Source organism: Lutjanus erythropterus, chromosome 19 (genome assembly GCF_056507025.1).
Source record: "Lutjanus erythropterus isolate fLutEry1 chromosome 19, fLutEry1.hap2, whole genome shotgun sequence".
In the NCBI taxonomy this organism is placed as follows: Eukaryota; Metazoa; Chordata; class Actinopteri; order Lutjaniformes; family Lutjanidae; genus Lutjanus; species Lutjanus erythropterus.
The window spans coordinates 18,752,892-18,778,321 of record NC_139335.1 but is presented as its reverse complement, the minus strand read 5'-3'; the positions used below and the strand labels follow the sequence as shown (position 1 = coordinate 18,778,321).

At 40.5% G+C, this 25,430-nt stretch overlaps 1 protein-coding gene across 2 annotated transcripts; it reads right to left on the bottom strand.

Annotated features, from left to right (window-relative positions):
* On the bottom strand, positions 1 to 24,243 carry brsk1b (BR serine/threonine kinase 1b). Of its 2 annotated transcripts, none has more exons than XM_084744699.1 (20): positions 22,944 to 24,243; positions 20,969 to 21,063; positions 16,613 to 16,698; positions 16,203 to 16,343; positions 15,258 to 15,374; positions 13,937 to 13,970; positions 13,781 to 13,849; positions 12,682 to 12,828; positions 10,165 to 10,196; positions 9,847 to 10,011; positions 7,932 to 8,029; positions 7,588 to 7,738; positions 7,180 to 7,240; positions 5,342 to 5,954; positions 4,951 to 4,999; positions 4,007 to 4,130; positions 3,780 to 3,881; positions 3,109 to 3,217; positions 1,632 to 1,721; positions 1 to 1,525 (listed from the first exon to the last, which is right to left on the bottom strand). In XM_084744699.1, the coding sequence occupies exons 1-20, from the start codon at positions 23,029 to 23,031 to the stop codon at positions 1,302 to 1,304; spliced, it is 2,595 nt and encodes an 864-aa protein (XP_084600825.1). In that variant the 5' UTR covers positions 23,032 to 24,243; the 3' UTR covers positions 1 to 1,301. The 2 variants fall into 2 exon arrangements, with proteins under 2 accessions (XP_084600825.1, XP_084600826.1); XM_084744700.1 differs by having other exon boundaries at positions 5,342 to 5,618.
* Positions 24,244 to 25,430: the final 1,187 nt, after the last annotated feature.

Genomic DNA, 25,430 nt, shown 5'->3' with positions numbered 1-25,430 from the left:
CAAATATATTTTGCTAACATTAGCTCAATCAGCTAATGAGTCTTAAAAGAGGACTTAAATATGCACTACATAGTACACTTGGAAGGGATTACTTTGCAGCCAGCATGTTCCAGAGGAGAAACTATAGCAAACATGAACTCTCTCAGTGCAACTGTGGTGTATGAATGTTATATTGAAACAGACATTGTCATTTTTAAGTTAACTTAATTTTTTTGGCTACTAGTTTTATTTTTGCCCTCCTTTCCTACCAAATGGATACCCGTTGCTAACTATCCTCTGTTTTGTCTCCCTCTATCTACTCATCTCCCTCTCTTCTAAAGGGAGTTTCACGTGTGAGACATTCTACCTGTGGTATGACTAGTGTCCTCAAAATTGGGCTAAATCTAACTAGCTATCCTCTTTTTCTCCTCCATTAAAGGCAATACGGTATCATAGCTTTATCAGTGTAACCCAGAAATAATTGTGGGACTTTATGCTGCTATACACTCAAGGAAAAGTTGTGTCCTGTCTGTCTTATTTTGATAATTACCTAGCTCTATGGCTACATTACATAGACCACATCAGATCCATTCTCCATCATTTCTCTGTTTCGTCCTCTGCTCTTTAAATCCTTGACTGTTAAAGTATATCATTAAGCTTGCTAATGATTTAGAAATAATGTCCACTTTAACAATCCAGCCTCATTCAAGGTTCTTCCTTCCTATCTCAAAAGATAGCCTTATTTTGTTTCTTTGCTTGAGAATACACATTTGTCTTCAATTGGAAATCAATGGGAAGAGAGGAGAGCGACTTCCTGTCAAGTGACTCATCATATTTGGTCAGGTGGTGTTGAAGAGACTTGATGAAAGAGAATGATTTAAGGGGCTCTGATGTTCCTGTGCCATTTGGACTGGCTGATGGGAGGTCTCCTGTTGGATGTGAATGTGTTGCATATGATTGGTCCGTGGGAAGGGTATGTGCTTTCTTGATTCGTCGGAGCAGGTGAACTGTGTGTTTCTCTGGCTGTGAGCTAGATAAGTAGTAAGGTGGGACTATTGGGACAACCTGTCTTTCAATTGTCCCACCAAGGTGAAGGTGCTCCTGAAGGCGGACTAGAGATAGGACTAGAGATGCTCCGTCATATCCCTAGATCAGCCACGAGGAAAACCTTCCCCCTCCTACATCCCATTGCTTTGGAATAATGGTGGAAAGCAAGGCAGAGAGTAAGGAAATAGGGAAGGAAAGAATGTGGGAAGGACTGAGGGAAGGAAGAGGAAAAAGGCCAGGCAGATGACCCTCGCCTCTCTTCCACAACATTCTTTTCAGGGATGGGACTGCGTCCCGTTGGACGACGAGAGGAGTCTGGTCTTGTCTTTACCCGACCCTCGCCTTTGTAAGACGGTTCCACTGTTGCTCCCGCTTCCGCTCCCCCCGTCTGCCGCGCGATCCTTCTCCCCACGCTCCCGCTCAGATCCGCTTTCGGAACGTCGAGAATTCTGACGCGAAGGAGTGCTGGGCTGTCGGGAAAGCTGACCATTCTTCTCATCTGAGGGGCCAGGGGTAAAATCAGGGAGAGAAGACGTGAAACAAACAATTGAACTCACTGGTATATGTAGTGTGTGTATGTGTGTGAGTGTGTGTGTGATATTTACCAGCCAGTGCCTGCACAGAAGGCTGATCATGAGTACTCAGGAGCTGAGCCTGAATGGTTTCCACCACTCTTTTAAATCTACGACTGGGACCTGAGAGGAGAGAAGATCAACTAGTAAGATTCAGTATTGTGACAAAGTACCTGTGCTAATTATAGACACAAAACAATGCATTTTTAATTTTTGAAAGATTGCATGCTCTCCATCATTACGCCTCAGATTAGTTTGATCTACTACCTATAGTCACAGGTGTCTTTTCTCTGCCAAATCTTTAATGAATGAAGCGACAAATCTTAGTGAGTTACTAGGCCCATCGGGGGGAAAATGAGAAATATACACATATCTATTATTTTACAATTTATTTCCATGCATGCCATAATCTTAGTCAGTGCTCCTCTGGCAGCAGCACATCATCTCTCTCTTCCCTCGCATTATGCATTGGCAGGACACAAACAGATTTCACTATGCTTATGGGGACAGTCTATGTCTTTGCAACAACTGAGAACAGGCAGACATCGAGACAGAGAGGGTGAACAATATAGTGAACAATATGTAGAAAACATACAGTAGTTGCAGCAGACTTTGCAGTGGTGATAAGAAGTTACCAGGTTTGATTTGTTTCATTTTGTTCGTCTCCTTCACTCGCCACATGTGAACCAGTTGTTGTATGTTTAGTGTCCCCACCAACCGTGGCATGACATATACACCCTTAAACTTATCACTAATTTTAGGTTGCCTTGGCTGACAGAGCGTGCTTTTTAAGTCAATTTTAAATACCCCAAAACGGAAATGTAGCCTGCAGGATATACATTAAAAGTACTTCCCTAAACCTACAATAATTGATTTCTTTGGCCACTTGGGGGCAGCAGAAACAACACCCCACAAGCAAACAGCTATCTATATTTTGTGAGCATTCACAGAGCGACATTACTAGTCATTTGGAGACGTGACCAGCATAACTATATAGTTTTTAAAAGTAGTTTTGTTGGTTTAAGGTCAATTGAAAAACTAAATTGGTGCTTTTTATCTGTCTTGACTCCTCTCTTTGTCACATACATAAAGCTGGTTTGTGACAAGCAAGGGCTTGTCCAGGATTTCCCATATTTACAGCTTGGCTGCAAAGTAATGTGGGCTAAAAGGATGGACTCTTGAATTGTCTTTAAATTCATGCTCATTTCATTTAGACATAGTTTAATTACTCTGTGTAAATAATTATGCAATATTTTAAAGGTTACCTTTAAATGCCAAACTTGGTCAAAACTTTAAATAATGAGATAAACATATATAAAAGTAATTTCTAAAAAAGCTCAGGATTCAGACTGCTCTCAATGTCATGCTTCCAACAGGCCCCCTTCAAAGTCCTTGGTCTACATGTCAACAACATGAGTATTATTTTGCACATTTAGTGCAGTATAAGAGCATGTTCTCTTCTCTTCATCACAATAGGCCATTACAACTGGTATTTAACGTATCCTCCTACCTGTTATTAGAGTGAATGTGACGCTGTAGATGCCCATCTCTCTCCTTCCTTCCCTCTCTGCTCGTTCCCTCTCTCGCTCCCTGTCTCCCTCAGAGAAAGCAATGTCCACCTACAGGAGCAAAGGACCACTCATGCTTGAGTTCACGACCAATTAATTCACACTGGTTTGCTTACACATACAAACATCAATGACTGTTAGAGTTACACACACTCCTAGGGTGGGTTTTTCCACATTAGAGCCTTTATGTAATTATTATTGGTCTGTGTGTTTCAGTCTATTCATTTCAGTGTCCCTGGGTTGGACACTGGGGGGCACCAAAGTTGGAAATGTTACAAATTTACACACACAGGATAAAGCTGCAAAATAAATCAAATTACATTATTGTAAATTAAAAGCAAAATGTGTTATGTTCACATGGGATTCATCACACACACAGTGTCATGTGCCATATTGACTTCTCTTATTTTTTTAATTAGAAAATAGAAGAGACAAAATGTTGCTGTATGAGGCCCATTGAATGCCAGTCTTACATGTAAATTGTGTATCTACAGTATTAACATTATTACATTACACTGTGAAGACTCAAACTCTTCACTGAACTGTCAACATGCATTTGTAATATGAATCTGACAGGCCAATGAGGTAAAAAAAGAAAAGAAATGAATAGTACTTGGAATTTGACAGGCTTCTGGAAGACAGAGGGACCACCGGAGGACTTGTACTCTGCCCGGAAACTGTTCTGAGACACCACGCTGTGGCTGAGGGATGGGATCTGGAGAGGCAAACGACAAAGACAGCGCTCGGTACAAAAACAAGATGTAATCTGTTCTTTAACACCACAAATGGTATTATCATGCTGGAAGTTGTTGAGACATATCTAAACTTGATAGTACTCACAGAGAGAAAGGCGTGGACGATGTCAGCCTTGATGGAGCTGAGCGGCTTGTCTCGAATCATAACAAAGATCTGCTCCTCTTTCTCCAGGCTGATGAAGTTACCGAACCAGGACCTCTTAGCCAGTCTGCAAATAAATCAGTGTTTGATATGAAATAGTTTAGTTACATTCACACATTTCTTACAAGTACAAATTAACTAAGGTACAAAATATTCAAGTTGGATGTGTTATTTTTAACTGGCCAATAATGAGTGACATTTAGTCAGGGACACTGATGTAGAGGAATTGACTATTTATAGCATTTTGGTCATACTGTTAAATTTGGCAGAAAAGTCTGAGAAGTGACAAGAATGCTGCGGCATGGGAGAGTTGATGCCTCCTTAAACACATACATGAATGTTAAAGGAGAAATCTGTAATAAATTTACTAGTATGTCATCTGAGATTAAGGAACCTTGCCACTTTCTGGTCCATAACCTGTGTTATTCTTGTTCCATTTCATGTTAATAAGAGCTCAAATTAATGCAGAATATTTGCTGAATGAGTAAGCATCTGTTTATGAGTAGCAAGAAATCATTAATAATCTTTTAGAGGGAGCAGATGTTCATAAAGGTTAAATTGAACAATATGTTAATGGAGTCTGGCAGGCTGTCACTGAACTCAAACTCATTATAAACAGCTAATCATCTTACATTATAGGGCATCATCATTTGAATAATTTGAGACTAAATCATGTATGTATATAGGCTGTATATTAAATAGGTTGACATCCCTATTTAATATACAATCTATGGTTAAAGCAAGTTATCAAATTGACATTTCTTGACCATGGAAAAAACAGTTGACAAAAAAAACCCTCTGTTCTGGAGCTCGAAAACATGAGGACTAAATTTTGTACTGTACTTAAAAAAATAGAAACAGACAAAGTGAGACTAGTGTGGACTCACTCTGGACTGGACTCTGGAGTCAAACTGGACATGTCCTCTGATGTGGGGACTAAAAAAGAAAAAGAGAGAGGGAGAGGAAGGAAGAAGGAAGTGAAAAGGGCAGTGAATCTTGATGACAGGCCTTAATTTAATTGCCCTAATTACAGATTATCACAGAATCAGACATTACTCAACACAGCCACAGGCAGCAGGCTGCAGTTTCTTGGTATTATTAGATTTTATCTTTAATGTGAATGCAGAGTAGGAGAACTCAAATTGTTTTAATTTGTGAAGAAAAATGTTACTTTCCTGCAGCTGTGAAACACATTTTCAGGATTCAACCAATCAGTGGAGAGGATTCAAAGCATCATCATTCACTTTGTGTTTGTTTCAATTCTTCAACTTCACTCACCTTGCAGTTTGCGCCGATGGAAGCGCGGTGAGCCCAGAAGGTTGTTTTTGAATGAGTTGAGCCTTGTTCTCCAGTGGGCGGAGCTCGAGGCGGCCAGACCGCCACTGCCGCCTGGGCTGGAGGGCGGAGTCAGCGACAGCGAGGCCCCACCGGCTCCGTCCGCTCTGGAAGAAGAAGACGAGGAGGAGGAGGAGGGAGGGGTGGTGGAGGAAGGGTGTTGGATTTGGTGGACGGGCGTGCCCAGTGGGGTGGGCAACGGTGAGCCCTGCGGCGTGACCTGTGACACAGGAGGAGGGGTGGCAGAGGAGTTAGAGGACGAGTGGACATTCTTGGACTTGAACACAGATGGAGAGGGGAAGTTGAAGAAGCGTGGAATGGGGGAGAGGAGTGGGGAAGGGGAGGGGGAAGGGGAGCGTGGAGTCTGGAGAGGGAGGGACTTCATGGAGTGGAGCTGGGGCCGGTCAGTGGGGCCCTTTGAGGGCAGGGTTTGGGTTTTTGGGTCAGGCGCCGGGCGGGTAGGCCGAGCGGTGGTGGCACTTCCTGGTTTGGGGTCTTTGGAAGAGGAAGCGGAGGTAGGGGTGACTTCTGATTGGCTGAAAGTGAAGACCGGGCTCTGATGGGCAGACAGAGAAAGATGGGGAGAAGAAGGAAAAGAGATGGACAGAATGGTCATGAAATATGGTTCATGGAAACGATTCTTCAACAAGCCTTGATCAGATGCACCAAATGGAAGATGGATTCAGTGATCACTACTCTTATATTGTTGTGTGTGTGTTTTAGTCCCTTTTTGTCCGTGTCAGTATGTGCACACAGACTGATGCATAACACGTCTATGAAATGGGAATGTGTATGACTGAGAATGTAACAGTATGATGGAGAGGCATGGCCAGCAGAGTTATCAGAGAAAAAAACAGCATCACAGGAAATTTGGTTTTGTGCTTCTGATGACAAAAACTGATATTCATATATTGAAGCTGCTGCTACATCGGTGTTTACTATATATATTGTGTATTTGATGGAAAAAGACTGGAAAGACATACGTCAGTTTTCTGTGATCTAAAACTGTTTTTAGTCTACAACACTGCAGAGAGCTAACAAAGACTGATTGACTGGTTGATTGCAACTGCAACAAACGCTATGCTGCCTTCAGGAACCTGTATAAACAACAAAAATATTGCAAGTTAAAGGATAACACAGGAATTATTCTATATTTTTCTTATTGTCAACAGCTACAAAGAAAAGACCAAAACAAACACCCCCAATGAAAACCACTCATCTCGATACTGTTAACTTTTCAGAAGCTAAGAAAAAGCACAATGTTTTCAGCTCTACGGCAATGCATTTTCCAGATGAGCCAGTGACTTTGTAAATGGTTTGTTTGGCCTAAGAAAAAGGAGAATTGTCTCCACTACTTAAGTACAGTGATGATATACAGAAATATTTTTCAGCCTCTCGTTGCAAAGTTCAATATCTGATGTAGTTTAGTCAACAGATGCTAAAAACGAGTGAACTGTGCACATTAATGCAGCTTTCTGTGCCAGTCCCCCCCTCATGAGTGTAATCATTTAGTCAGATTATGTGATGTACAGTACAGAACAGCGCATTTTCCAGACTGGCCAGGACCATTATAGACATAGGGAGATTAAAGTGGGTGAGATTATTTCAGAAAAAGCAGGTATCCAATGTTGTAGCTATGCCGCTTCAAAATCTCACAAGTTCTTACAACATAAGGATGTTTAATTAAAACTCTGTGTTTCCAGACAGCAGGTCACACACAATTTCTCACTATAATTATGAAGAATAAGGCAACTTGGTCAGCGGCAAAAAGAAGGTCTTACCCTGGGACTGCTGAGAGGACTGGAGGACAGACCTGTAGATGCTCCGCTGACTGAACGAGACCTTTGGAAGACAGCAGCAAACAACAGGGAGGTTCATCAGTGAGGTTAATGAGAGTTTCAGGCACAAAAATCTAAATTCTGTTCTGTAGTTTAGTACCCAGCAGCAACCCCAACCTCTGTCAACTTTCTCCTTTCTTGTTTTATGCACTCAGATATAATCTGTGCAAGGTTTGACTATGTTGAACAAAAAAATCTTCTAGACACGAGTGGATAAAGTTGACTTAGGTTCCAAAGGGGGCGGGACTGAGCTTGTGATCCCCACTAGTAACATGGCTGCTTTCCACAATTTCCATCAATCAAGAAAAAGAAAAAAAACTCAGTGTCTCATATGTCAGTGCTGGTTTGTACCTCTGGCTGTGTGCGTTAGTGTCCAGGGCCCTGCGAGGTGGGGTGGGAGACCCCTGTTCCGTGACACTGAGGACCTCCAGGCTCTTCCTCTCTGGGCGACAGCGGCCATGACGTGTCAGCATGGGGGAGTCCACGCGTTTCCTGGGAGGGTCTTGAGCAAAAATATTACAGTAGTAAGAATTTTGAAAACAGAATTTTTCATCTTTAAAGAGTTCTCCTGAGATTTGGGCATTTTCTAGTTAACTTCTAAGCAAAGTTCAGGGGAAAAATAATATTCACTGTCATAAATAAGCTTTTGTCTTGTTGCTCTTGGTTAGACCGTCAAGGGGAGGAAACGTTCTCACCTATGTCGTTTCTCGGTGGCAGGTCCTCGTCTTCACAGCTGGGGTATCGCTCCTTCCTGTCCAACAGGAGGTAGTAAATCATTTTCTCCTGGTTCTCCCTGCAGAAAAACAGGCAGAGAGACAGAAAGATCAGAAAGAGAGGGGGCAGACAGATTTGGAGATTTGGCTTTAAGCTGACTGAATTGGAGAATACAGGAAATGCAGAGGCTTGTCAGGGTCGCCGCAAATCTCCTAACAACTACATCTGGCACCATCCTGGAGGTTCACATGTAGATAACGGCAAAAAAATTTCAATTGACTGTTCACTCAAGTCATATATTGAGTAATATTTGATAAACTGTCTCTGAAGAAGGTAAATGCAACACAATAAGCTTGGTGTGAAGATAATAAAGTCATCATTGTCAATCAATGATCACACTTGCATTCCTATAAATTACAAACAAAATGTCCAACCCTATTTCTTAACTTTGGTTTCAACTTCCAAGAATGTGATAAAAGTTAAGATATTCTATTCTTCATCCTAGATTTGTGCAATTTGTGACTTATTTATTCATCTATATTGTTTTGTTTTGTGAGCAGCACAAAGTGACGACCAAATAACACTTCCTTCCTTACACAGCCATTACAACAACTTGCATGCGCAACAGTTTTGCAAATATAGGGTTCTTTTCCAGACATGATCTGGTGCGAGACAAGATTCCAGAGGAGTGCTGACTGAGATTCAGCATACATGGGAATAAACTAAAATATAATACATTTGTGTATATTTCTAACTTTCCACCTGATGGTCTGAATCCTCACTAGATCTGTTGCTGGTCGCTTAATTCATATAATGAATATTATGGCAGTAAAATAGACCCCTCCATAGGTAGTCAGTGGACCAAACCACTGTGAGGCATTTAGAGAGGAGGGGGGCACAATCTTTCAAAATTTAAAAGCACATTGTTTTGTAACTACAATACTGAATCTCACTAATTGACACTGACTAGACACTAACGGACAAGAGTGATAACATTTAAAGTTTTTGATTAAAATTATTGCAAGGGACAATTCAGTAATCATTAGTCATTAGTAGGGACATGTCCTTACCTTCCCTACCCAATTCTACTCCCTTTGTCATGTAGCGTACAGAGGATTTATTAGAGCTTTTTCACTGACAACAGCTGCCTAAAGGGCAGACAAAACAATGAGCTGAACGATGCTAAAATGCTTTGTAGAGCTGCGGAGACCACTTTAAGATTATGCTTAGTCATTTTTTTATTGTTAATACAAAATTATTGATTAGTGCAGCTATAACGTAAATGTTTGTGTGAGTAGGACTGCATTGCTACTGCTGTTGCATTGTGGGAAGTGAGAAGCCACATCTCTTTGGCAGAGAAGAGGGACACAAAGGATGGGCGGGGAGAGAGCTGAAAGAGGCATTGTTGATATGTTGCTCTTGTTCCTGTCATGCCAGGCAGATTAATGATGTAAGTAATTGACTGGCCAAAATGAGACAAAAAAACACAATGAACGAGAGAGAAGAGAGGAGAAAGCGAGGCAGAGATTGTAACAGAGAAATTAAATTAACTACACACACAATTACGGCCTCTGCTCAACTTTTTAAAGGGGACCTTTTATGCTTTTCTTCACATGTAAGCATGTGAGCATGCAACATGAACATGTAGCAATAGGTCCCCTTTAATTATTTCATATGACTAGGGATTGAAAGGTGGAGTGGAGACACAGCTTTATGTTTTGAATTCTTTTTAAACTATCTATCTCATCTTTTTTTTTCTGTATTTATCATACAGTTGGAGATAAACCAGATCCTCTGGTGTCATATTCCAGCATTTGAACTCGTCAAATAGTGCGGTACATTAATGTATTGCCATCTAATCAAAGTGGAAATGTTTGATGGGTTATATTTACTCACTCCTCACTTGTAAGGTCCTGTGTGAGTTTGACCCGGTCTCTGAAGCACCCTAAGGAGTACATGCTTTCCAGTACATCAGGGTCCAGCTCTGTTAAGGACATGATCCTCTTCACACACACTCTGCGAGGGGGCGGCTGCTCTGGACAAGGCTCATTACGACCACCCCTGATAAAATAAAATAAAAAAAAAAGTGTGGTTAACATCTCAAAGTTTCTAGCAAGCACTATTAGACAATGAGTTTAGTGGCTTGGGTGGAGAAGGGAAAGGGAAAATGCAGAGGGAGTATGAAAAAAAAATAAGAAAAATAAAAGTACTTACTGGTACCAGGCATGTTTCTGTATTGCTTCTAGCTGTGACCAACAAAAATAAAAGACAATATCAAAGCACTGATAAAAACTTTTTCACATTTTCACAACTGATGTAACCTGTATTTTTTATTTTGAGCTACAAAGTCAACATTGCAGATACACTCATAATGCCAAATTAAGCTGTTTTTTGCATAGGAATCAGGAATCAATGAGATCCAATTAACTTTCTCAGTGAATTGTAATAGCTTATCTAGCGGAATCATTAGCATTAGCATGCTAACATGCTGAAATAAGATGGTCAACACATTCACCTGCTATAAATTGTTAGTTATGATGATTATTATTGTCAGTGAGCATGTTAGCATACTGATGTTAGCATTTCGCTCAAGTACAGGCCTCACACAGCTGCTAGATAGCATGGCTGTAGACTCGTTTCCACATTCGCAACCCCAGGAAAAGTTTCCCTGCAGTCTGGTTCTGAATTCCCTTGTACGTTACATCCTGTGTAGAAGTCCCCTCTCTGCAGCAGGACTGCATACAACAGTAGCCATCACATCAATACTGCACTGTATCTCTTGGGGTTCGAGTAATGGAGCAGCTGCAGTTCTGCAAGCATGTAAAAAGTAAAACGTGGAGCCTGCTGTGAGCACTGTATTAGTACATCTGCAGAGACGAAACTAGCAAGCAGCTGCATGTAGTGAGAGCTCTGCACTCTTAACTTGCCTATAAAGTACTGTATGCAGCACAGAGACACTCCTTTTCCTATGAATATGATGAAAAGGCCTCATTTTCTAATGTTCTGTTTGTCAGCCACCCATATACTTTTGAACTGGATAGAAATCTGTCTTTTGCTTGGTGGATGGTTTCCATGGAGGCAACCAGCAGACAGACAGAGACGGAGAGAGAGAGACAGTCTGACCTGGTTTCAGGCTCCATTAATTAACAGCTCATCAGACGAAGCCACAGCTTTGATTAAATCTGCTCTGTTGTAGCTGAATGACTAACTGACCAGACTTATTCTTTCTCCCTATCGTGATTTTTCTGCATCTAGTGAAGCACATTCATCACATTCATTCGTCTCTTTCTGCTTCTTCAACATGAATTCATTTCCACCTCACACGCCTGCTTTATATCACCTTCTCTTTATAACCTGAGTGCAGGGGAATCTTCTCTAGCAGTCCATTCACTCAGTCATTCATTTATTCATTCACTCACTCCCCCTCGCCCTCTATCTCACTCCGAACCGCCAGTCTCTTTTCAAGCCTTGCTTTCAAGAGGGAGAGCTGGCATTTAGGTGAAACGGGAGAGAGGCCCTCATATTTTTCACCCACAGTGCCTCGATCATTCTTTACAGCCACTGATGAAGCCACTTGATCCATCCATTCATTCTTATATACCTCTTGTTCTTCCTACATCTTGGTTTCCTTGAGTCTCGTCTCCAAATAAATTACCAACTTGCCTTTTAGGACAGAAATACAGACTCAGGGCAGCCCTGTAATGGCTGACTCCACTCCTGCCTCCAAGCAGAACCTCAGGACTGTCTCTCTGCTCTGTTCTTTTCACCTTCCTCTTCTCCCTCCTCCTCCATCTGTAAGGTCTTGTGTCAGGGTCAATTTCTGTCACAACTTAAAGCAAAGCCTGAGGCTGGGTCTTTTTCTTTCTCTCTTCTCTCCAAAATTCCTGGTTCATGCTTCACACGCTGTAGAAACTGATGAAATACACTGATGAGTGGCAACAATTCACTGTTTATTAAGCCCCAACTTCTTCTGTTGACTTCCTGTTACGCTCTCCATGCAGTTTAGAATGATAACTGAGATTTACTAATCAAAATGCTTATTGTTTTTGAAACAATGGGTCCTTTATTTCAAAAAGAGGCAGTCAAAACCAGCTTCTGCTGGCAATTAATGATTTTGTTGTCTAAATTTCAGTGGGGGATTTCAGCAAATGGTCAGTTATGTTCATCATACCCATAATTATGGACCTCTGGGTCCTCTGTGACCTATGTATCAAGGAAAATATACCTTTAATAATCTTCACATCATGCTATGTCACACCTCCTGTGCTCTCCTCCCAGTGACTGACATGGGCTGAGATAAATAATGTCCTCAACATTCAAGATTAAGACTTTCGGTGGACATTGATTCTGACTGATTTTTGCTAATGTCTTCTATGATCTTAAACTCAGAATGCCACAACTCAACAGTGCTCTGCTATCTATTGACAACACTGTATTTGTTGAAACGTGTGGGCATATCTCTTCTGCTTCAAGTTTAATATATGCATATAATATTTATGTACAATAATATGTTTAATTGTGTTCCACGATGGGGTAAAACATGTGTCCAGAGAGAGCTCTTGTTCTTTGATTCCAAGATGATGTTCGACCTACAAAACCATTTCATTTTCTATTTTCAGATGTTACTGTAGCTAAAAATATATATGTCACCACAATATACTTCACAGTATATTGGCATTAGCTGGTGATTTTGGCAGTTAATAAAGGTGTCTTTTTCCACTCGCTTCTCACCGTGAGTCTCTTGTCGGCGTTGACTTCTATCATTCCTTTAAGCAAAGCTTGGCAGTCAGGAGGTATAAAGTGGGGCATGTGGAATACCCCGCTCTTCACTTTCTCTAGAAGCTGCCGCAGGTTGTCATGGTCAAAGGGCAAGGCACCCTGGGAAAGGCATGAGAGAGAGAGAGAGTTTTATTACATACATATGTCTGTGGTTGGTTGTTTTGTGTGCCAAAAAAGCCTGCCACACTCAGCATAGTTAAAGGAATAGTTCAGCACTTGAGGTAATGCACTTGTGAATATTTTCACCACAAGCAGCAAGGTAATTTAGCTTAGCACAGAGATGTGCCTGGCTCGATTAAAAGGAAACGAAATCTGCCTACCAGCACCTCTAAAGCTCAGTAGTTACACATTGATTGATATGAATAAATGCATGAGTCATTACTGATGCATCATTCTTGTCAGACATTGATCGTGTTTATTATCTGGTAAAACAGACATTTTTGTATCTCTTATTATTATGGTCATCTTAAATTACATTTTACATTTTTGGGGGGTTATGTCCTATGTTTATGGCTTAACCTAAGGAGATATAATGTATTAATTAGTGGTGTTGGTAGGCTGATTTTGTTATCTTTGTTGAACTATCCCTTTAAAGATGCCATGTGTGGCTTTCTTGTAGACCAATACTCTATATACTCCATATTTCTCTGATTTATGTTTGTCTCAGAAAACACATTGTACGTACAGTATTTTTAAGGCATAACAAATGTGTGATATTTTTAAATCCATGTCTGCTATCAGTGTTTTTCCTTCCTGCTTTTTACTGGCACATTGCTGCTTCTCTTGGCCGGTTACCCTCACCAAATGGAAAAGTGTAAAGATGCCGGTTGTCGTGTATTGCATCACACATGTGCTAGTGGAGTACAGAACAAAATGGTGACCAGCTCATCCCAACATCGCTTTAGGCCACCAGTGGTAGAAAAAAAAACCTCACAGGACACCTTTAAGATTTAAAACTGAGAGGCTGACATTCTGGTTCAGAGAAAAATACAATCAATGAAATACTGTAAGGAAAAAAGAGAAGAACAGAATATAAGAAGGTTCATCTTACCACAAGAAGAGCAAAGAGGATGACTCCACAACTCCAAACATCTGCCCTTCGACCATCATACTTCTCCCCCTGAAACACAAAGGATAGCATTAGACACACACACACACACACACACACACACACACACACACACACACTGAGAGGGAGGTAACTTACCCTTATGACCTCTGGACAAGCATAATGTGGGGATCTAAAAATAAAGAAGAAAGGAAATTAGCCTATTAAATGAATTAACCAGACACAAACATACAGACGGATAAAAGAAGCACTCAGTCCCTGTGTGTATAGAGTGCTGATTCATGTCAAAAAAAACAACAGCACTCCAGCCTGAGGGTAGAAAAACTGACAACACCTGCTCTTTTATCCACTGAATAGACTGAACAGGTGAATCCAGGTGAAAGCTACAATCCCAGACTAAATTTATCTGTTAAATCCACATTCCTCCTGAAGGGCAGGTGATTTAAAAATGTTTAAGCTTTTAATGAGCAAAGCCATCGATTATGTAAAAAGAAGCACAATAGAGCACTGAATATTGAGAGATGTTCCTAATGTTCTGCACGAACACACTGTGCATGTCACCAGATTTGAACATTACAGTCATTTAAGTATTAATATCAGACAGTACTCGGGAGTTGCATCTCATTTTTCATGTGAGGCCTACAGAAACATACTGCTGCCATGCCCGAAAAAGAAAAACAGATCAGTATCATGATATAATATTACTATATACAACATCCAAGTGTAACATGTTATAACAATAAACTTTTCTTGTGATAACAATATACTGTTCATCTTGTTATAACATATACTTCTAATAAAAACTTTTCTTGTTATAACAGTATACTATTTATCTTGTTAGAATGTAATAACATAGTTATAACAACAAACTTTTCTTGTAATAGTATAGTTTATCTTGTTATAATCTGACACATATCATGTTACAACATGATAACTTATTGCTATAATGTGACATCAATATAAGAAACTTATCATGTTAAAATGTGAAAGGTTTTACGTTATAAGATAAATAGAATATTGTTTTAAAGGAAAAAAAATAATATAACCTGATAAGTATGTATGTCATAATAACGTCATTATAATGTGAAAAAGATCTTGTTATAACAATAAATTTTTTGCATTAGTGTCAAACTGATCCATTTTTTTAACAATTAACACAGCTATTTAACAGTTATAAAACCATGACTGTGCAAAATTAACATTTTAAACATGCATATATTTGTATTTCATTTACAATACAGCACAGTAAACAAAATATTTTAAAAAATGTTTAAATACATAAATAACCAAAGACTGTTAATAACTACATGCACATTTAATAATAATAATACATTTTACTTAATGGCATCTTTCATGACATGCAAGGTCACTTGCATCAGGTAACAATAACAGCATAGATCACACAGTCATCACTAAAAAACATACAATCAACAGCAACAGTTGCAAACCCAGTACTCACCCACAACTGGTTTCCAACAGGCTGTCCCCGACCTGTAGTGAGGCCATGCCAAAGTCTGCTATCCTGATGTTATTCTTCTCATCCAGGAGAAGATTCTCTGGCTTCAGGTCTCTGTGACTGGACACACACACACACACACACACACACACACACACACACACACACACACACACACACACACACGCTCAATTAAACTACTTAAGTGTTTTAGACCATAAAAAATAACTAAAGCTAAACTAACCTTGTTTATACACTTGTTTTACTTCAGTATGACATGTCAACGTTTATATTTATTATACAAAGACAGATCGACTGCTGATTAAAGCATAGTGGTCTTGAACAAATGGTGGTCATGTGTGTTTCCTGGCTCTAATGGACAACTTTTACATAATAAAGAGATATAGAGATTTGATCAGTCCACAAATATGTGATTTGGGTTAATGAATTCCTCAGATAATGTCAGGTGGCTGTATCTATTGCATTTTCCATGACATGATATCAGTTATTTTGTTACTGATTCTAATTCAGATTATTCATAAAGAATATTACATTATTGGGTCAAAGATTGTTGTTTCATTCACATCTATACATCGACCTCCAGTCCATTAAGGCGAAAATAAGGTTGTTTTGTGATCATATGTGTAAATGCAAATAAAGTCGATAGCTTTTTAGTGAGTGACACACACGCATCTATACATATGCATAATGCAGTGCACAGTCCTGCCAGTTTCACACTATTTCATTGATCTACTGGTGGTGATAATGCACAAAGAAATGCAGCAAAATTTGGTTCTCTTTTAAACATTGGGGCAGACAGGAAACAAGGGGATAGAAAGGGGTGTGATACGCAACAATGACCAACACAGTAATGAGAAAAAAGCCAAAACTGGAAATGTAAAACACACACACACGCAAGCCTCATAAGGGCTTTAGCCTCTCACAAACCATATGGAGTGACTGTGGCAGAAGTCAAGGGCGGAGATAATTTGTCTGAAGAACTTCCTGGCCTCTTTGGGGGTCAGTCTGCCCTTCTTCACCAGGTAGTCAAATAACTCTCCGCCAGACACGTGCTCCAACACCAGGTACCTGAGAGAAAGAAGGGTTGGAGAGGTCAGGAAAGGTGACAAAGGTGAGTAACAAAAACACACAAGTAATGCTTTCTTCATCCATATATGCAAACTCAAATCCTCTATATCTTCCGTGTCGTGTGGTTATTTATCTCAGTTTTGTCTTACAGTGCCTTTTTTCCCTTTCACTTTCAAGGTTGTTTCTGCTCTGGCGGAGATCCAGAGACAGAGAGGGAAGATTTTTAAAAAAAGAGTCAGCAGAAAGCAGAAAGATGAAGAGATACTCACAGGTATTTGTTATTCTCATAGACATCATGCAGCTTCAGAACGTGAGGGTGCTCTATTAGTTTAAGAATAGCTATTTCTCTCTCCACCTGGACAGACAGAGGGAGGGGTAGATGTGGAGAAAGGTTAAGAGAGAGGGACAGAGAAAAGAGGTTAAAAATGATGGAGATTGAAATGTCAGATGGAAGAGGACAGTAGAGAGAGAGAGGAAGCAAGTATAAAGGCACAGTGAGGTCATATGTGGAGCAGACAGACAGTGTTAAATGTTAATTCTGAAGTATTCATTTCAGGGCAGAAACAAGCTGCTGAAGTTGTGCTAACAAAAGCAGTTACAGTTGCAGCAGAATAAGCATATAATTATAAATCACGATTTGTTTTTATGTTTGTTTGTTAAATTTGATTTTTAAGATGCAATATTTAAGAACTGGCCGTCTGCTGGTGTGATTAGAAAAGAGCAGATGAGCAGAATCACTTGTTGACCAGTGTGCTGCTGTGTAATGCTACACGTCTTTTGATCCTGCGATGCCGGCGCGCTGTATAAAATGATGCGCTAGGAAAAACATAGAGACAGTGTAGAGGCAAGTCTTTGTTGCGGCGATCTTGCAGATTCTTGCATAAAAGGGGCTAGAGAAACTGCTAAGTGATGCTAACTGTAGCTGCCATTAGATAGTTAGGTCAGTTAGCCATGCAGCTAGTAGTCTGGAGCACTGGGGGATTGTTGGTGTTAACACAGCAGCTTTGGACCACCAAAAGGAAGAGGTGTTCAGGCCTGTGGTTGGGGGGGCCAGGTGGGGAATGCTGATAGCACTGCTGCAATGGACACCAGAACTGGAGGGGGGCAGTCGAACCAGGCTCAGAAACCCCCCCAGTGAACACAGCTGGACTTGAACCCAACACAGCCTCCAGCATCGATGGGGTCCAGCTTGACAACAGGAAATACAGTAATGAGGTGATTTATACAGCTCCCATCAGGACTCATGAGTCCAAGGATGACGAAGACACAGGTGGGGACAGGTGAGGCGTGAAGCAGGAGAGTGGCAAGAAGGAGGTCAGACATCATTCAGTGCCCAAATGCAGAGGCCCAAGAGTGGTGACATTTCATCGAGGTCTGTGGCATGATGACAGTATTTGTGTAAAATGACTCAGCAAGACTCCTGTTGGAAACCAGCTGTCTTGCTCTGTACACTTTTGGTAGACTTTACTTTAGTTAGTTCTCCCTCAGCAAAGCCTTTATTCATTGGAAAACTCAGACCCAAACTGTACATTTACTGCCAGTTTGACAGCTTCAGTGCTCACCTTTTCCTCTGTTCAAGGCTTATCCATTACCACTCTCTGACACAGTCTGAGTCAATTAATGCAGGTTAAAACGTATGACAGATGGACATTACCTATTTTATTGAGTAAGCTATATTGCAATAGTCAAATCAAGCAGCTCTACAAGAACTCCAAATGTCATGTCTCTGATTAATCTGAGCTCAAGATCACTGATAAATGAAAAGAACCATTTCAAGATACACAAAAAGTTATTTGTTTATTTGTTTCCGCTATGTTTCCTTTGCAAAAATAAAATCTCACAATATCTTTGACATTTGTAAGAACCAAATGTCTCAGTTAAATATATAACACTGATCAATAAAGAATATAGCTTCATACAGTTTTTTAGTCAGTGTAATCCTTCCTCCTCAATATGATGCTTCAGTAGTCTGCATTAGACAAATTAAATTGTTATTTTCCAACATTAATGTCTATTGAGGACTACATTTCTTCTCAGTGTTTCATTGGACAGTGTTTTCTTGCTGAACTGCAGTGGAGGGACACCTTTAGCTTTCTTTGTGAACAAAGACTCTGGATTTTGTCCCCCATCTTTTCTAGTTTGGAGAGGAGGGAAGATTAAGAGTTACCAATAATCCTTTAACTTACATAAGGGCATGTAGTTGTTTTATTAAAATGGACTTGAATACATCCAAACATCCTTTAAAATGAATGAATGAAGATAATCGGATCTCATTTCAGCACCAGCAGCTGTCCATAGAATGACCTATTAAACAGTCTCACGCAGTATTGGTTCGCACTCCACATGGTGTGATTGATTATTGGATGGTACATTCATGTCATTCTATTTGTGATTTAAGGTCTTTCGGGGTCTGTGGAGTTGAAACGTATAGTCTGAAAGAAGTTATGAATCCCTTCATGGGGACAGATTCACTGAATTAAAGCTGCACTCAGTCCATTGGACCCCTGAATACAAATCTTAGCATGAGACTCTGTTTCACTTTAATAAAAAAGTTAAGGATTGTGATGATCTGCTGCAAAAGAAAAACACATTTGGTGGCCACTTTATTAGGCACGCCTGTACCGTCTAATGTAATGCAATACGACAGCCCTGCCATAACATCTGTCTTTCATCTCTCTTGTTCAGTTTTTGTTGACATTATCAGAAGTGTGTAAAATATAAAGTATATGTTTATCACTAACGTCACAGTCAAAGGTAGAGTTGTACTTGACTGCATTATACTGAGATGTGTTTTGAATTGTTGTCCTCCCTGTTCACATACATAAGGGGGGCAGAATACCAGAAATATAGTGCAGTACAGCACAACTCCACCACTAACTATGACCTCAATGCTAAAACATATTACAGACATCATAAAAATAAACTTTATAGGAGCAAAATGACCTTGGACTATACTTAAGGATAAAAAGTGGGCAACAACTGGCAGAAACACGGCCGTGTTTTGTCTCTGTGTCATGTCGGAGCCCTTGAGCAGAAAGCTGTAAGTGTGAAGCCACATTTGAAATGTCAACATGAAACAAACTACCTCAGTTCCTTGTAGTTAAATGTGCCGGACTTCCCAGCTGAAGCTAGCAGACAGCAGCACAGTAATGCGGTTACTGACGGTTAGCGCACAGAGGAGGCGATGGGCAGCTGTCCAAAGCAATACTGTATAAACCAGAGGACTGGGTGACATTTATAGGGGACAAGGGGATGACGGCTTTTTGTCTTTGGCGCAAAAGACGTTTATTTGAGCACTGTTTGACTCTTGTCACATGACTATGTTGTACTAATGCCAGTGGTATGACCTTTTACACGTGTTAGATCTTATTTCTCTGGATTATATTCAAAACAAGTGTTATTAAGACAAATGATACCGATTCTGATACCTGAACTTTGCTTATTGGACGATATCAATTACTACTGTTTAGAGGCTGACATTTTTTCCCATTGGATGGGCGTCTTATCTCAACATATTATCATGGGACAGAAAAAAAGTCAACAGGAGCATGCAGGAGCAATCAGCTTTTCATGCAGTTAATAAAAATGAACACTAATTATTTTAAATATGATGATAGTTGCTCTTTGTTTATTCTTTTTTTATTGTCTCCTGTCTGCTCTGGCAGCTGGGTGCATGACGTGTGGATGATGAATTGACAGGAACAGGATGGGACAGGAGTCATTCTCCCGGGACTGGGATAGGACAGGATTTTTTCTTACTCTGTTATGGGATTGGGACGGAAGAAAAGCACTTTTGTGAGAGTGGGATGAAACAGGAGCAAAAATACACTCCTGTGTGATATGACAGCTAACATTGTATGGTCTGGTTCATCTTAAAATAATGGCATATGGGACACTGCTATGATTGTGTATTCATCGATACCCAATCCAGTATTTTAGGCTGTATCGGAGACGTTTCCAATACTGATACTGGTATTGGAACAACCTTAATTAAGACACTGAGATATTTGTATGTTTTAAAAACTATATACACCACATAGTACACCACCTTTCGCCTAAAGTTTCCCCTTTGCAATCTGCCGTATTTATAAGAGAAACTGCTCAAAGCTGAAAGTAATCAGCCACATTAGAAACACCAACATAAAAAGCTATTTAAATTTAATTTCAGTACAGTGTGTTTCAGCTGCAGTGGCTTTCATCAGAGGGCTTAATTAGCAGAATGAAATCATCTCTATTGTTCAGTATACAGAAGCAGTGCCCACACACTCGGCACCTCCAAGTTACAACACACAGACAGGCTATTCTTGACGAAAATATAGACTCCATTTCTGTTGCTATTTCTGCGAGTTGGAGGGTGCATGATTATGAGTTGAGCTTTGTAGCCGCCATAATGCCAGGCCCAGTAAGCCTACTGTAGATACAACACATAATGCTCTGTGCATTAATCTTTATCAGTCAGTGTTTTTTTTAATTATTTGTGACTTTATCTACTTGTTCTGGTCTGCACACTTTGGTCAACAAGGGTTGTTTTTAACTGTGCTTCAGAAATAAATATGACTTGACATTGAAAGGACAGAACAGTAGACAGACGAATGAGTAGATGAGGTTCATTATTGGTACTGTACCTTCATTAGAACTGATTCAGAGAGTTTCTCTCTGTTGACAATCTTTATGGCCACCTTCTGCCCTGTAATGCAGTGGACACCCAGCTTCACCAGCCCTGAGAGACACAAAGAGAGAAGAGGAAAATGTTTGAGTATCAGAAATCATCATGCAGTGTGAACTGGAGGGAGGGGATATCATAAATAATTCAAAAAGCTTTACTGACATTGTCACAAACATTGACCAAACTCAGCTCACAAAAACACTGATTGGAATACAGTTTAAGAGGCCTGCTGGGATGTCATCTCCCTACCCAAATACTAAAGAAATGTAGGGGAGACTGGGGAGTGTTGGAACACTGTCATTTCAACAATCAAAAAAGAGGATATCACACACTCCTAACTAGTCCCTTCCCTTCTGGTTTGCCCCATGAGACCTTATTTTGGAAAAAATATGAATGCAATACTGACACCGACATCATTATTGCCACACTGCCATCTGTATGAATTAGATAGAAATATATGTTCCAGTGAGCATAATGTCACATTGCTGACTTATCCAAAACATTTCTGTGGTTTGTGAAGAGACAGCAAGACTGTCAGTGTTACACTGCAAGCTTGATTAGCCTACATCCAGCACTCTTTTCTTACAGCTTTAAATAAATATGTCCAAGATGCAATGGTATTTCAGAATTAATTTATGCTTTTCCTATCATATAATATAAAACTATCAAATGGTAATGCTAGCTAAGAAGTGTCTGAATGCTAATGTTAGCTACAGTTGCAAATAAGTTATCAGATATCTTGTTTTATCTTGAAGTATGGTCCACTGTCCCTCCAGATTTTTACTGTTCATTGTCTTTTAAGTTGCTGATCAATCAGGAAGTGATGACATGATTATGAGTAGCAGTGCAGCATTTGAGCTTCCCACCCTGAACGTGACAATAGAGAAAAATGGCTGCTGTGTGAATATGGTGAATTGATCCCTCTATTCTATTATTTTTTAGTCAAAAAGTTTTTTTTCATAAATTGGAGCAAATTATCTCTCACTGTTACAACTATTCCCAGCTAGTGTTACAACTCACCCCAGTAGTAGGGTAGTTTATAACTACTGACCTCTTTGTATTTGCATTAATTACTAGTAATGTTTGACTGCGTATTTAAATGGTTAAAAGTCGCTGACAAGGGTCTTAGTCAATTGCATTTTCCTTCACTCATTAGTCTCAGAGGGAACAAAAAACATCTTAAACTCAGGAGCTGTGTGTTGCTGTTAGGCCTGGGGGATTGTTGCAACACAAACCTTTTCTCCTGTAACACTGAAGTCATCAGTGCACTGCTGCCAACTGTGTGGATGCCATTAGCCAATTAGCTCAGTTAGCTGTCCTATAGACTGGAATACAACCTCAGATCAACAAAGGGTGGTTTGACAACAGGGAACAAAGCATCTGAGGTGATTTAACGTGACGACGGCTTCACAGGACAGGAGGTGTGACATGGTTGAGCAGTGAGTTTGTAACTTGGGAAGTTAGTTTGTCATTATGTCATTAGCCTTTTTGCTGTTAGCATTTAAACTTAGTGCCCCAAAAGTATTTATTTACATAATCAAATCAGTATAAGAAATGGGCAAAGACTTGTCTATTGACTTGAACTGCAGACTGCTGGTTAACTAGGAAAAACCTTTGGTCAGGGGCAGCCCTAGTTTTATTTGTAATAGATAAATATATGTACCATGTATCAAAGTTTGAGAAATCTAGCACAAACAGCCACTGAGTTACTAGTGCTCAAACAAAACGTGTTACTAACACCCCAGGTCTCCCCTACATCCTCTATTGAATTTTAGGAGATCCTTTAAGAAGGTTGTAGCAGAATAAAGCCGCGGACGATGAGAGGATTTACTGAAGGAATGAGGATTAAACCATGAAGTGATTCAGGATTCAGCCGATGCACCTTGCAGATCTGCCTTTGCCACAAGACACGAGGAAATTCAGGAGGCTCCTACCTGTCTGTCCCTTCCCGAGGGTCTTTTCCAGCCGGTAAGGCCCCACGTACTGGCTGGACTGGCCCACCGTCAGCTCTTTGCTGCTCATCCTTCCCAAGATGAAATTCTATTCCTGATATAAGGCAGAAGATCAAGATAGCGGTCGCTCCTGCTCCGTGCGTAATGCCGTAACGCACATCACAGGCGGTGGAGAGGTACGGAGGACTGGTCGTGATTCTTTAAAGCCGGGCCCTGCAGGCTACTCCCATGCACTTGTTTGTCATGCGGTTAGAGAACCGGCCCGGTTTGCACTCAGTAAGTTCTACAATAAAGTATCACTCAGTCTCGGTTTGTGTCTCTTGAACTACAGCGCCGAAAGCAGCATCATTCAGAGGGAAAAAGGTAGAAAAGGCGAGAAAGAAGAGGACGTGTGAGGTTTGCCAGTGATGGGAGCTGTCCAAAAATGAACGTGTCACATTAAAACCCACCCCCTGCTATAAATAACAGTAGTTTAAAGCTGATTGATCCTATATAGCTTATGCAGCTGGTCAGAAAAGAAAGATCTCATTCAGACCTGGACAGGGTAGGCTACATTTGCCACCAGATTGATTTCTGTAAGAGCAGAGTCTCAAATATCCCAAGTCAGAATGCCCTGATTGAATCCATTCTCTGATCGATATCAGGGACCCCCCTCCAAAAATGTTTTCATAATCCTTCCAAGCTCATACATCCCCCGTTTCTACTCTGGAGCCAGGCCTCGGCTTCGGATCTGCCTGTCTGTGCAGATGCGGCGTTGTCCAGATAATAATCTATTATCACAACAGCATCAGCAAGAAGAATGGGTTTTCCAATATCCGGTGCACACTTTGGCTCACCCCTCCCCGGCCCTGCATCAGGAAATAGAGGAAGAAGAGGGGGGAGAGCATCAAAAAGGCAAACACAGGCGGACTGGGGCGAGACAGGCGACGGCTGCAGCGGAGAGGGATGCGCTCCGTGCCGGAGGAGGATCAGCGCTCGGCCCGGTGATTAATCCTGTTTCTAGAAACAACAAGCATCCTCAGCTGGCCTGGTGGCAACCGACTCCTCTTCCTCCCTCCCTCCCGCTTCCTCTCTGTCTCTCTTTCTCTCTCTCTGGCCGGCTATGCTCATGATATCACCGCATCTCCTCCCTCAAAGCTGCTGCCTCCCGAACAAATAATAATAAAAAAAACAAAGTCGCCTTGCAGAAAAAAGATCTCTCAGTTTGTCAGAAGTTGCACAGGAGTGCCCATCATTGACGGGATGGCTGCTGCCCGTAATATCCCCCGTCTCCCTTTCTCTTTTTTCCCCACCTCTCTCACACTCCTCCTCCTCCTCCTCCTCCTGCTGCTTCTCTTCAGCTTCCTTCTCTTCATCGGTCAGCATCAGCATCCGGGTTCCGCTTTTCGCTCCCCACCCCTCCTCTTTGACTGCCTCTCTCTCGCCCCCACCCTTTTTTTTTTTACTACAGCAAAGTTGCACATAATGTGATTGGCTGCAACAACAGACCAGGATACCAAGAACGCCAAGTACCACATGGTCCAAGTCAGCATCAAGGTTATTATACTTAAATAAAACTAAACTAAAAACTAAAACTAGTTGACATTTAACCGGGAAAAAAAAAACGTAGTTAACCGAAAAAATAATTAAATAAAATAGAAAAAGAGAATTGTTGGACCAACTTAAAAAAAAAAAAAATCTTCAATTGGTAACACATAAATGAATTACATTTCTTCAAATAAAGTTATAAAGTGAGATGAACACAATTGCTTCAAGCCACATGTATTTAATAATCTCATTTTAAAATCAACAGTTTGCAATAACAGCCTAAATTTAAGGCAAATCAACTTAAACGTTTCAAATTTTATAACTCAATTATTTTCTTTACCCACAAGTAAAATGCTGCACTTTAAAAACCAAACAGTATGGTTTCAGGAAACTAAACTTTGTTAGAGTAACCTTAGTGTGTGTTTATTGAATATAATGAATATAATTGCTAATATTAGAATGACTTAACATTCTGCTACCTTGGTTTCATTCAGTGAGTTTACAAACACTTAAACAACATTGATTTATCCCAAATCAGGTGGATGGTTTTATATCTGACATGGTATATTATTTGACCACAAAATATAACTCTTTCCAACTCACCAAGAAAAAATGGCGGCTCAACTGCAGGGGGGAAAAATCTGTAAAAGAAGTGAACATCATGGTGTCAGGTGCACAATAATAAGAGAATGCTAACAGCAGACATTTTGACATGTCTTACTAGGAAACTCACAGGTGTGTTAATGATTGTTGCACCCCACTTAAAAGAGGTCCTTCTGTTGTGCCTGCTGGTTCACCGTCACTGTCACTTAATGGAACTACGTCATAACTACTGTTATTAAGCTCACCTGTGTTTTTCCTGCTCTAACAAATCAAAATGTCTGCTGTGCAACCAGTCCACTGACACACTTTAACAGAAATAAGACTAACATATCAAGGGAA